Raw genomic sequence first — 14,375 nt, 5'->3', positions numbered from 1 at the left:
TGTGTTTAGACAGGGGATCAGTGTGTGTGTGTGTAGTGGATGTAGTGTGTATATAACGAATGCAGAATGTGTTTGTGTAGTGTGTATAGTGAATGCAGTGTGTGTGTGTGTGTGTGTGTTTCTGTGGGTATGTAACTGGGGGTAATGGGGGAATTTTTTTTTTCCCCCTCCCTTCTACTTACTTGGCCAGGGAGGGGGATATAGCACTCCCTGGTGGTCCAGTGGCATGGACTGTGCAGTGGGGGCCCGCAGCAAGCTCTTACCTTTCCAGCAGCTGCCCTGTCTAACTCTTGCTGCCTGTGGGTGCACGGAGTGTTGCCATGGCAACCCATGCTGTGAAGGTAAGAGCTTGCTGCGTGCCCCCCAGGTATGTATTATCGGCAATATGGCCTAAATACAGAATATCGGCCAGACCGATAATAGGTCGATCCCTAACTTAGATAACCATATGTAGTGAAGATCTCTTAACCCCTTAAGGACGGCGGGCTTGCTATGCCATCCTTGGGGACACTGCTCTAAACGCCTGCGGGTGGCATAGTACGTTCCCGCAGTCTGATCTGCCCCCCTTTGGGCCATGTGATCGTGAGGACCTCACGATCACATGGACGGAATAGCTGTCCATTGCAGTGCCAGCAGGGGAAGTGCTTGGAATGACAGGTAGTCCCCCTGCTGCCTGTAGTAAAGTAAAATAAAGGTTTAAAACACCTTAAAATTAAATATATACTTAGATTTTTATATATATATATATATATATATATATATATATACACATACACTGTCACTTTATTTTAATATATATAATAAATATATACATGCATTATAAAAAAGGGGGGAATTTTGTTCTAACTGTATTTTGATATTATATATTGATATAAAAAAACTTGGAACAAATGAATCTATATATCTATATACTTTAATATATGTATATATCACTATATATGTTAAAATAGTTTTAAAAATTATATATTTAAATTCTATGTGTATATTGTATTTAATATTTTTTACATAATTAAGTAATTTTATTAATTACAATTTGCGGGACCTGTCTGATAACCCAGTCCAGAGAATTTGATTTGCTAGCACTATATTTAACCCTGTAACTGTCCAAGACACAATAAAACCTGTACATGGGGAGTACTGTTTTACTCAGGAGACTTTACTGAACACAAATATTAGTGTTTCAAAACCGTAAAATGTATCACGATGATATCATCAGTGAAAGTGACTTTTTTTTTTTTTTTTCATACACAAATGGCACTTACACTGACAATATAATTCTTGTGATACATTTTATGGTTTTCAAACACTAATATTTGTGCTCAGCGAAGTCTCCAGAGTATAACAGTACCTATCATGTACAGGCTTTATGGTGTTTTTAAAAGTTATATAAGTCATATAAGACTTGTTTCAGTTTTTTCACATTGACATTCGCCAGATTGGTTACGTTGCCTTTGAAACCGTATTGTAGCCCAGAAATGAGAATTACCCCCATGATGGCATACCATTTGCAAAAGTAGACAACCGAAGGTATTGCAAATGTGGTATGTCCTGTCTTTTGTAATAGCCACTTAGTCACAAACACTGGTCAAAATTCTCGTTCAAATTCGTTTATTTGCATTTTTTACACACAAATATTAGCGCTAACTTTGGCCAGTGTTTGTGACTAAATGGCTACTAAAAAGACTGGACATACCCCATTTGCAATACCTTGGGTTGTCTACTATTGCAAATAGTATGCCATCATGGAGTAATTCTCATTCCTGGGCTACCATACAATCTCAAAAGCAACGTAACCAATCTGGCGAATTTCAATGTGAAAAAAATGAAAAATGTAACATGCTATATTTACCCATGTAACTTCCCAAAACACCGTAACACCTGTACATAGGGGATACTGTTTTACACGTGAGACATTGCTGAACACAAATAAGTGTATTTTTTTTATTGCAGTAAAAGCAAACCGTATTATAACATTCACAGTTAAAATGTCATGCAGAACTAAAAAAAACAAAACTTAATTTTTCAATTTTTTTTGTATTTTATTCATACTAAATTGTTTCATATCTAAATATTTGATGATATATAAAAGTCCTATTTCTCCTGAATAAAATTTGTATAATAAGTGTGGGTGCATTTAATATGAAAGAGGTTAATTACGGCTATTCTAGTCAAATTCCAGGTTTTGTTTAAGTTTTATTCTTATCAAAACGTGTACATTTGGCTCAGTCCTAAAGGGGTTAAATTACGGAATAAACAAACAGCACAGATTTCTGTTTTTGTTTTGGTTCAGAAGTTGGATAATGTTCTTCCTAATGAATTCCTGAATATTATCTCTTAAAGGACCAATATAGGCACCCAGACCACTTCAGCTCAATGAAGTGGTCTGGGTGCCAGCTCCCACTACCCTGTCTGCTGTAAACATAGCAGTTTCAGAGAAACTGCTATGTTTACAATAGGTTAATCCAGCATCTAGTGGTTTTCAGTGAGAAGACGCCAGCGTCCATAGGAAAGCATTGAGAATGCTTTCCTATGGACTGACTGACTGCGCGCGCATTCAGCCGATGACGTCCAAAGGAGAAGGAGAGTCACCGGCGCTGGAGTAAGGTAAGTTTTTTTTTTTTTTTTTTTTAATTCTTTATTTTTGGAAGCGCAATGTTAAGTACAAGCTCAAAATAAGACATGCATTTCACAAGAAGTATAGTCACAGGTATATGCAGAAAATGTCAAGATGTTGTGCGCTTAATTTTTTTTTGTAGGTGTACAAGTAAGATTATACATGCAGAAAAAATAAGAGAATAAACAAACAGTTGTCGCTGAGTAGTCGATTAATATAAGATAAAGCATTTCTATCTGAGTGTTGCGCTACGCTTGTGTAGACTATTATACAATAACAAGTTATCAACATAAAGTTAAGCACATTAAGAACAGTGAGACATACGCTTAATATCGAGTAAGCTTTTAACAAGCATGTGCCATGAGGAACAGTGTGACACTAGTACGGTAGAGCAGTAGACTATTGGCATCAATAGTGAATAACAGAGTTAAGCTGGTCGTAATGGCTTACTAATATTATAGCTTAAACTGGTGGCGAAAGGTGTTTACAGCAATACATTTGTGTCAGGCAGGTTATAAGTTCGCACAGGTTTGCCTGTGTGAGAGTGTGTGTAAGTAGAGGAGTAACATGGAGGGAGCTGTGAGCTCATAGCAAGCCTGGTCGTTTGAGTGTAATGGGAAGACAATTTTAAGGCTAAGTAAAGGGCAATACCAGCGCATACCAGTATGAGTGGAGCTACGGTGTGTTAGCGTTGTAGCATCATAATTAACTAAGCGTTGCTTTAGCATATAAGTCGCTTGCTGAGCTCTGTCAGTTGAGAGGTTTGCGTTGCGCTTTTTAGTAAATGCAAATCTAAATAATAATAAAACATAACATCATATAAGACTGTGGTGATACCAGAAAATAACAGTGCAAGCAAATCGGTTTGGCTCAAAATTAACCGGGTACAGGCTTAGTTAAAAACGGCCAATTATATTTAGCAAACAGTTTAACTAGGTAAATTATTCAAAGCAGGTATGGGTTATATTCAGACCCAGATAGGGAGCAATATGGGGTATGGGGCAGTTGTCTTATCTGAGGTGGTAAATGTCCCGTTCAGCCAACTCCTGCCTGGGGTATTTTACAGTCCCGTTTAGATGTCCTTGACGCTTTTCCTCTGCTTGGGTACAGGTCTGATGGGTGAGGTTGATCCATAGGGCTGTGTGGAGCGGCAGTGTTACTCCTTCCTTGTTCTGATTCTACCGCCATGTAGGGTGTAAGTGCTTGTGGGTTAATCAAGGTGGCATTTATGCTTCTGTCTCGTTTTGAGCCCATCATCTTGCCTTCGTGTATTCGATGGCCCCAGGAGGTTTGTGGTCTTCCTTGCCGGTGTCTTGCGCCAGGGTTGCTTTGCATAGTGGGAGTTGCATTGCAGTGTGGTGACAGGGAGTCCCCTCTGCCCCGGGCCTGCGTTGGAGCTGGTGCCCTCCTGCCACTGACCTGGGGTCCAGTATGGTCCTGGGTCATCCCTTTCGGGATATAGCGGTGAGTGGTGTTGCCCCGTTTGTTTTGCCGCTTAGTAGCTCTCCGCCGATGTGGTCGGCACTTGTGGGGTGTTCCCCTCGTTGCTCCCAGCCCGGGCGGGTCCATTTTATGGGGGTTCGTAGCTTGGGACTTCTTCATGCCCTGAGATGGAGGCCCCGACCTCTTCCCACCATAGGTTCCATCGTGTGTGGGCATTTTGGAGAGAGACTTCACTGGTGTCAGTCGTACTATCCATTTAGCCCAGAGTCGGTCAAAGATTTCAGAGATGGGGTCCCTAGCTTGGTTGTAGGTGCCTGGGGTGAGGCAATGTTGTTGCGAGTCTCGTGTAGCTGGGTAATTCTGCGCCGCCATCTTGGAGGCCGTCGCCACCACTTTACATAGGGGGCTAGCAGGGGCCATCGCTTGGTGTGATGTGCGAGATCTCCCTTCTGGCGGGGACCGGGATATCCCCCACCGGTCCACAGGGGGGGGGGGGGGGGGGGGGGGGAAGCCTTTTCCAGTCGCTTGTGTGTCGCAGAGTCGGGCGGGAAGGCGGCCGTCCTTCCCCCTCACCTCCTCCGGTAGGCCCAAGCCGGCCACTGCGGTTCTCGGGCATGCCGGGTCTCGATTTAGGTATCGCCGGGTGCACAGATGCTGCAGCTTTCCGGTGGGCTTGGTTTCGGGTGAGTCTTGCCGTTGTGACCCGAGTTATTCACTCTGTTAAGCCCCCGCGTGGCCGGAGCTCATGGTGTGTGCGACTTGTCGGTTCGCCTGCTCGGCTCCGCCCGTAAGGTAAGTTTTTAACCCCCTTCCTCCAACTTCAGCCCGGCGGGAGGTGGGCCATGAGGGTTGAATGGGACGTATTAACACTATAGTGCCAGGAAAACTAGTTTGTTTTCCTGGCACTATAGTGGTCCTTTAATAGCCCTTCAAATATTTTCCCAGCCACAGAAACTAAGCTCACAGGTCTATAATTGCAAGGAAAAGATTTTGAATATAGGCACCACATCTGCCTGCATCCAATCTTTAAGGAAGGAAGAGCATTTAGTAGCAGTCTAGCAGAAACTGCAAAAAAAATATAGCATCTGTTCCTCAAAACCACTTAATTACGAGGAAATTGTTTTAAAGCTTGGTGTGTCCATAAAGCTAGGCCGAACCCTAAGAAATCTTTAATGTAGCATCCCCCCCAAGTTGACTGCCAGTCTTATAGAGACAACTGCTTCAATGACATTGCCTTAGATGACTGATAAAGCAAGTGTTTATTATGATGACAGCTTAGGGGTCATTTTCTCTGCATTTAGTGTAATTTAATTTGCCTCTCCAACCACTATAAACACAACAGGGCACCATTTTGTTAAAGTTTTGACATCTTACCCATGGCTGCTGGGCATCACTCCATGTATCCACTATTTCATATTAAGAGCACAAGCTCCCAGCAGTGCAGGTTTAGCTCATTTGCTGAGAGCAATCATCTGATGCTCTCTGTCAGTGAGCTAACCCTGCACTGAAGGACTTGACTGAGGTGAACTTACAGAAGCGTCTTTTTCTAAATCGGGAAAGTGACAGACAGACGCCAGGTTAGTCGTCAAACCGTTCTAAACAATTGGACTACTTACACTGGAAAATACACCAGGGCGCTCCACTTGTAGCGGTCATGGTGCTTGGAGTGTTCCTTTAATACATTTTGAAACCTGCATAGTTTATATATTTGCATTCTGTTTATGGTTAGGAATAGCATTGGGGATTTGTTAATCTTAGACCAGGACATGCATGTACCAATATGCTTGATGTTAGTGGGAGTTGCATTACTGGGCAGCAGTTGCCACCATTCATTTAAACCATATCTCTTGGTAATGTGGCTTATAGAGCATTCGCAATTATTTATCCACATCGTCTCTCTATAACAGTGGGAGAAGGCTGAATTGAAAAGGTAGCAGCTGCAAAGTCAAACTTCTACCCAGGAATCAAACTCTCACTCTTCTCATGTACGTGTTGTCTTTACCTGGACCTTACACCCATGTACTGCTCAGTCAAACCAAACATTAGAGTATGATAAACAGATGCCACCATCTACGGTCCAGTTGAATGTTTCAAAACACAGTTTTTACCTATTAAAATAATGGATAGATTTTCCTTTATTTGAAGAAATTTCATTAGGGTATCTACTGCTTGCATGACAATAAGTATAGTATGGCAAGTTTTGAAAAATAATTGCATTGATATTGATAAATGCTTGTATTTTTGACATATTGCCATGTTCTCTTTTGTTTAGAATACTTCTAGAATGGATGACCTAAATGAAGATGAGTCTCCAAAGAAAAATACTATATGGCAGGTAAGGCTGTTATTTTAGAATTGTGATTTAAATAAATAAAAAAATACTAAACTAGTGTCCTATATTTAATCTTTAATGACTGCACCCTGGCCTTTCAAGATATTCATGTTTTGCTTTTGGTTCTGTTTGTTAAATATAAAATATAAATATATACAGTAAAAGTGTAACTCCACCTGGATGTAATTCAAATACTGTACATTATATTCGTGGTTGCATGTTTCCGAGGTGTACTTTGTGATGACTAAGCAAAGTGGTATTTCCTTTGTGGCATCCAATGCACTGACACATTTTTCTACCAAGAAATTATGCAGGCAACCAACTGTACAAGTAACATTGTTAAAAGGAAAGGCTTTTACAGTTATATAGACCTGCCTAATGTCTGGGCATGATGGGAAATTAAATACAGAAAAATATATTTGCAGTAATTACTAACTTTTTTTTGTGAATGTATCTGTTTTTGGACGTAATTTATTATGAAGCATCAAGGTTGCCTAAGAATCCTGAGAAATGATAACAGATACAATCACAAATCCCCGTGTTTGCCATTGGGCATTCCAGACTGGCACACATCTATGCCCATGGCCGCCGCCTCCTGGAGATTACATAATAGACATTTCCTGGCCATAGCAATAATGCTCTCGGTTTGGAGATCAAAGTAAGTGAGGGGGTGGGGAGGAGGGGGAAGTGTGAATGCTACTTGCGGTTACAGAAATTTAGCCTGATTAAAAAAAAAAAAAATATATATATATATATATATATATATATTTTTTTTTTTTCTGCGTGCTGTGATAATTTTTATGTCTCTTCTGCTCTCCCTATAATGCATTGTGATGCTGTGCCAATATATCACACCCTCCCAGCAGTTGCATAGCTAGAGCTTTTGCAAGCCCGGCACCATCCGCACTGTAAGGAATACAGGAAGCAGAAAAGGACTGTGGCGAAACCGACCTCGCCACGTGTCCTTGGAGGGGGCTGATTGCCCGCCTCTTGCCTTTGGACTATGGACCAGACTTTATGGGAATGTGATACCCCAGATAGCCATACCATGGAGCCTATTCATATAATGAAAGACTATGGGAAAGACTTTAGCTCCATGGCAATTGTACTGTGTGAGTAGGATCTGCGCGCTATTCGGTAGTTTTGTGCGTGCAGATCCCAGCTATCTGGGGGATAGGTGAAATGTCTGTGTGTTATGTGTAAATGTGACTTTATGTATTTTAAAGTGTTTTATGTCGTTTTGCAACCATGTGGTTAATGGAGTCTGCCTTTAGTCCTGGGTAATTGGATTACTTCTCCAATTAACTCCAGGGCAGAAGGGAGGAAACCAGGGTGCATTGTGGGGATGTTTTTCTGCCAGCCAAAAAGGAACAAAAGATACTTTTGGCAACTTTTGAACCCCTGGTCGGATTCATGCAATTTTTTAATATGTTGTTCCCCTGAATGGATTGATTGTGGATATGTATTTTTATGTGAATGTGATGTATGGTTTTAAAGTTACGAAAGTTGTGTAAAAGTATATTTTACACTGTATGCATAATGGGATTATGTGTCACACTAAGGGGAGGGGATGTGTGGGAGGTAACATCTATGTCATTGGTTCTTTTATGCCTCCCCCTGGGTGTGGCATGTATGTGTGAGTTGGAAATAAAAGCCAGGCTGGATGAGCCAGTCCAGAGTTCCTGTTTTACCCTCAAAGTGATGTGTCGTCTCATTATTGGGGGGAAGGATTTATTGCATGCTGTTCCAGTTGACTGCTAGGAGTACAAGCCTATTCGTATGGTTCCTATTCAATGGTCTACAGCATTCATATGCTTGGGAGAATTTAAAGGTTTCTCGGATTCGGTGATTGTGGTGTCTGCCAGAGTGCTTGGAGTCCTCAGGAAGCACTAGGAGCATCCATTAACGGAGGTACTCAGTCGGGGTGCCAGGTGATCCGTTACAAGGACATGATTCAAATTGCTGCCCCCTCCACACAGACTGCAGCATGTGTATTTGTAAGCAGTGTTGGAATGCAGGGGTGTGCTTGTGTGCAATGTTGGCATTGGAATGCTGGGATGTACACATTGACTGACACACACACACACACACACACACACACAATTCAACAGGAGGTTGGCTAAAGTAAGTTTAAGAAGGGTGACATCGGGGGTGTGGTTTGGACACCAGCGAAGATGGCCGCATAGAGCGAGTGCTCCGCACCCTGGTGCTCAAAAACGCACTGTAACCAGCTATAGCCCCGACTTTGGACCTGCAAAACTTACCCCAAACGCCCCGTTATTGCAGCCGGACTGAGGGGCCGGATGTCCAACCGCAGGCCACCCAAGAAAAGAGGCACCAACAAAGCTCCGTCAGTGGTGGACATGTTTGCAGCACAAAGGCCTGCTGCACATGGCGCGCCCACGACCACAAGCCCTGGCGCAACTCACCCAACTGGCTCCCTCCGGATGGGGGACCCTCCACAGGAGGCATCCTCTAGTGCCATCCTGCAATCTCTAGCAGAAGTAAAAGGCTATCTGGCTGAAGAAATCAAGCGAACAGCCGCAGAGGTCAAAGCTGAAATAGCAGCCATAGGGCCGCGCACCACTCAGGTGGAACAGCAACTGGGAACCGTTGTAAAAGCCCATAACAAAGCTGCGAGTCTCACAAATACACTCTTCTCCAGGATTGCAGACCTTTAACTGCGCATTCGAGGCCTGCCGGAAATGGTAGGGGAAACAGACCTTGGAGAGACTCTAGTCGCTAATTTTAAACGGAGCCTCCCAGACATCCCCGACCATCTCTGGATGATGGATAGGGTACATAGAGCCCTGCGGGCCAGAGGGCCGAAGAACAGCCCCCCGCGAGATATCATCAAATGGCATTATTAAAAGACCAAGGAAGCCATACTGCGATATAGCAGGACGAAGGCCTACGACCACGAGGGGACTGCTATCCAAATATATCAAGACGTGGCGCCAGCCACACTCCTTCGGAGGAAGGAGTGGAAACCAGTCAGAGACCTACTGAGGAGCAATGGACTGCGTTTTGCCTGGGTAAGGATAACCCTTTAAGATCCTGGTCTTCAAAGGCCCGAAGCAGTCGGTACTGCTCCCGTTCATGGATATCTCCGCCTTCCTTCAAGATCTGGGCCTGGACTTTCTGGCGGACTTCCGAGCCCCACCAATGCATGCAGAGGCTCTGTCCATGCTCAGAGACTGAGGAGCCCTGAGGCCCCCGGCGGACTGATACCGGGGCAGTGAACACTCCGTAACCCTAACACAGGCCGCACATAAGCCCCCATCGACTGCTGGACATACTGAACCCGCATAAGTATATACCTGGGCATCATGGTTACTCACCTTAATGTGTTTACTAGTGGGGCGGGCGGTGGATGCAGGGCACTGGCACTCACTGATGTTGGGCTGGGGGGTGGGGGTGGGAGTGCGGGGGATCGGGATGTATTTTGTTTCTGGCATTGTACTTAACGTGTTGCTTAGAGGTTGGGGGCAACAGCTGCAGACGCAGCTTAAACCATTACAAACCGCAATAGACAACTATATTTGGGCGGGTAAGAGACACAGGATAGCAAGACACACGCTATATGCTCCAAAGTGTAGAGGAGGCCTTGGGCTCCCGAACCTACACCTTTACTACCTAGCAGCTCATCTAGCGCAAATCGTAGAATGGCACTCACCACCTGATACGCACTGATGGGTTGACATAGAAACGCTTCTTATGAGCACCGACTTGCCTCAATACTGGATATGGGTACACAGGCCTGACCGCCTAGAGCTACGAACCACATGCCCTGCCATCCTGAACTCAATATGAATCTGGAATGCTAAAGCACACAAGTAGGCCCTCACACATCCTGTCTCACCTATGACACCATATCTCCGAAATAAAGCCTTTCCCCCAGGCATGACCCCTAGGGATTTCCAGGGCCTTGAGGACACGGGTTTACAACGGTATTGTCACCTATTCAAAGACGCTACATTCCACACCTTTGACAACTTAAAAACCCGGGCCCCACTAACCACTAGAGATTATTTTAGATACCTTCAATTAAGGGACTATGTAAGAAAACCACACATAATAAAAGCGGCTAGAACAAAGCCCAAGCTCTGCAAAACACTGTGTATGTCAGACGGACCACGTGCCGGCCTTATAACTCGACTATATGAGCAGCTCAGCGCACCCACAAAGAAAACCCAAACACCCTCATACATATCACAATGGGAAGCAGAACTCCAGCTAACACTTGATAGCGGGGACTGGCAAGACATATGGGAGGTAGTGACCAAATCCTCAATATGCGTCATTCACCAAGAACAATGCTACAAAACGATAATGAGGTGGTACACCACCCCCGTCAAGCTACATCGCATGGGTAAAACACCCTCAGATGTGTGCTGGAGAGGCTGTGGGGAAAAAGGTTACCTATTTACACATGTAGTGGACCTGCCCGAAGGTTGCCCGATACTGGAGTGATATAACTCACCTTCTGACAGAAATACTGAAAAAAACAATACAACCTGACCCCTGGACTTGCCTACTAGCCAAACCATTTGACAATCTCCCCAACAAGGAACAAAAGCTCTTAAACAAAATCAATTTGTCAGCCAGACGCGCCTTGGCGCAGACATGGCTTCAAGTAGATACCCCGCACATGGACAGAGTAATTGGCAACATTAAAGAAGCCTTTCTCATGGACAAACTCACGGCACAGGTGCGTGATCCGTATACAAATTTTCTCAAGGTGTGGGAACCGTGGGAAGACTATATATATTGACTCTTGAACCCAGACTTAATCCCCATTAGAGGAATAACCGCTGACCCACCCTGACAGACCCTTTCCTCCTCCCAGCACTGGGTCCTACACGGATGGTAAGGGAGACATGTTCTTGGCACGAAGACCAATATCTGGGTCTTAAATTGACCTGGAATCTTTAACACTTGTACAACTGTGTTATTGGGTATTACAGGTTTGGAGGGCTTCAACAGCAAGAGGAACTATTATAGTATTCCCTGGCAGGCTCTGCGAAAGATAAAAAAATAAATTTTTTCACAGAGAATGAAGCTTTATACCCCATGATCCTTAATTTTATTTGAAGCACACAGTTACGCTTCTAGCTATTACAGCACTGCGCAACAGCCCTCTTGCCTTTCCTATTAATTTCATGTCAGGCACCTTTTACTTTTTGATGATTAGTCTTTAGTCTGGTAATTCGTTTGTCTTACGTCATTCATTTAAGTCAGATTGCACAACAGTTTACCAATAATAAATACATAATAATATTGCAATTATTGGTTTATTTTATATTATTCTATACTTTATTTAACCCTTTCCCGACCAGAGACTGACATTTTCCGTCAACCTTGTCCTTGAGTTAAGGACCATTGACGGAAAATTTCCATAATTTACTAAAGTTAACCCCAGATCGCGGCGATCGCGGTGTTAACGGTGCTCTGGTCTGCCTCTCTATTGGAGGCAGACCGGGAGCACCCGATCACGCTGCCCCTGCAGCAGTGCTCGCTCTGACAGGCTGTCAGAGCGAGCACATGTACAGCAGGTACTTACCATCCGCCTCCCTGCACTTCCAGGTTCTGTGTGAAGCGCAGGGAGATGGATCAGTGATGATCCTGCTTCCTGTAAAAATAAAAATGATTAATGATCCCACTCCCCCTTTACCCATTTTAATAAAAAATTAACCCCTTCCCTGCCAATTGATCACTGACTACAGTGATCAATTGGCAGGGTATACATTTTACTATGATCTATTTATTAATTTTTAAACCCTCCAGGGTTAATTTTATTTTATTAATTTAAATGTATTAAAATAATATATTTAGGCCAAGAGTAGCCACCAGGCTCTTGCAAAGACCAACCACAAAAGGGGGACTGGGATTGCCAAGCATACACACATACTACAAAGCAGCCCAATTAGCAACAATCAAAGGGGCGACGACAGGGAGGGAGTTACCACAATGGACCCAGATAGAGACCCACTGGATAGGTAGTCCAACACTTGGGGAACTATTTTGGATCCCACAGCAGCTTCGACCCCGGACCATGAAGCCCCTACAGACCACACAACAGACACTCAGAGCCTGGGATGATCTCCGAACGCAGGGAGGGGAAGGGGAAGCCATAGACTGGGATGCCCCAATATCATGCCTAGCAATAGTGATCCCGACATTTGACTCCAAAAAATGGGCGAAGGCGGGGTGCACCAAGATCAAACATCTATACCAGGCAAATAAGCTGATACCTTTCCTGGAACTACAATCTAGGTATGACATCCCCACCAGAGCTATGTTCCAACACATGCAACTACGATCACTGCTGACAGGGGTAAAACTACAAAGTAGGTCAGCACTACAAGGGCAAACAATAGAACAACTATGCCTATCAAATAAGCCACCCAGAAAAACACTCTCAACCATATACAACGCACTCACAGACGATAAGACAGAAGCAGACATGACATTCCAAGCAGCATGGCACAAAGAACTGGGGTATGTCCTAGACAAAGACCAATGGCGCAGGTCTCTCACAATACATAAAGGTAATACACGATGCATGACACACCTCGAAACGATTAGGAAGCTGCAATATAGGTGTTACATGGTGCCAGAGAAACTGACCAGGTTATAACCGAACCACCCTAACGTGTGCTGGAGATGCGGGGTGAAAGGGGGGTCCATGAACATACGTGGTGGTCCTGCACACAGCAGGACCTACTGGAAAATGGTAGGGGACATAGCAACAAACCTACTAGATATACCATGGCCACTGACCATAGAACAGAGCATATTATTCATGTTACCACAGACACTGACCAAAACAGATGAATGCCTGTTATTCCACCTGCTGATTTCAGCAGTAACACTCCTAGCCAGAGCGTGGAAATCGACTCTGGTACCAACAAGAGAAGCTCTAATAACACAAATTTCCACAAACTGGAAGTACGAGATAATGGCAAACACATAAGACCACTGAAACACACAGGTCAAGCGGGGGAGAGATGGAGTGCATACACAGACGAGGGCACATAAGTGCAACAGCTCCAAGAAGGTGAATAGGGGTGGAGGAAGGGGGCCACATGAAGGAAGCCCAACAGGCATCATACTATGAACACCCAAGCACAATAAGAAGCAGGCCACAAAGGAACAATGGGAAACCCAGGGCTAGAGAGCCACAGCAGGCAGATACAACACAGGCATGAGGCCAATGAGACACATTGGTAACCCGGTGATGAAGGGTTAAAATCACCTGCACAATCCAAACTAATCTCTATAATGTCCCCTTGTGCAGCACACACCGAGTGGCGAATCACATGCGTGGTAAACTATCAACAAACTGTATATCATGGAATGTTTGACTTATTTTTTTTTCCCCTTCCCCTTTTTTCTTTCTGTACCCCAAAGTTCATATATCTTAAAATGACAAAAATAATAAAAATTGTCAAATTGAAAAAATAATAATATATATTTAGCTGGGGTGTGTGGAAGTTAGTGGGGAATTTGGTGTTAGGCTAACTAGGGGTTAAAGTTTTAAAATAAGCTTTAAAAAGTTATATATTTTTAAAAAAAGTTTTTGTAACGTTTAAGTAAAAAATAAAAAAATACCACCCCCTTTACCCAGTCCAAATAAAAATGAACCCCTTCCCTGCCAGTTGATCACTGCCTACAGTAATCAAAATACAGATCACATACTGTGATCTACATTTTTTTTTAACCCCTGAGGATTAACTTTTATTTATTTTTTTTAACCCCAATTTATTTAATTTAAATATTTTATTATATATTTTGCTAGCTGGGGTGGGTGGGAGTTATGGTAAAGTGGGGAATTTACGGTTAGTGCTGCTTACTGCTAGTTAGGGGTTAACGGTAAAAGAAAAGTTTCTAAAAAAAAATTTAAGTGTAAAAAGTTAGTTTAATACATTTAATAAGTAAAAAAAAAAAAGTTTAAAAACGAGTTTTACAAAGTAAAAAAATACA

The 14,375-nt window shown here is 43.4% G+C and overlaps 1 protein-coding gene across 2 annotated transcripts in view; it reads left to right on the top strand.

Moving 5' to 3' along the window:
* FBXW11 (F-box and WD repeat domain containing 11) overlaps nt 1-14,375 on the top strand; it is a 96,576-nt gene that overhangs the window by 46,332 nt on the left and 35,869 nt on the right. For both annotated transcript variants that reach the window (XM_063447507.1, XM_063447508.1), the window contains one exon: nt 6,330-6,392. In XM_063447507.1, the coding sequence (XP_063303577.1) occupies nt 6,330-6,392 (63 nt within the window). The remainder of the gene's footprint in view (nt 1-6,329; nt 6,393-14,375) is intronic.

This window comes from Pelobates fuscus, chromosome 3 (genome assembly GCF_036172605.1).
Source record: "Pelobates fuscus isolate aPelFus1 chromosome 3, aPelFus1.pri, whole genome shotgun sequence".
NCBI lineage: Eukaryota > Metazoa > Chordata > Amphibia > Anura > Pelobatidae > Pelobates > Pelobates fuscus.
The sequence above is the reverse complement of the archived record's forward strand: the minus strand, read 5'-3'. Positions and strand labels throughout refer to the sequence as shown.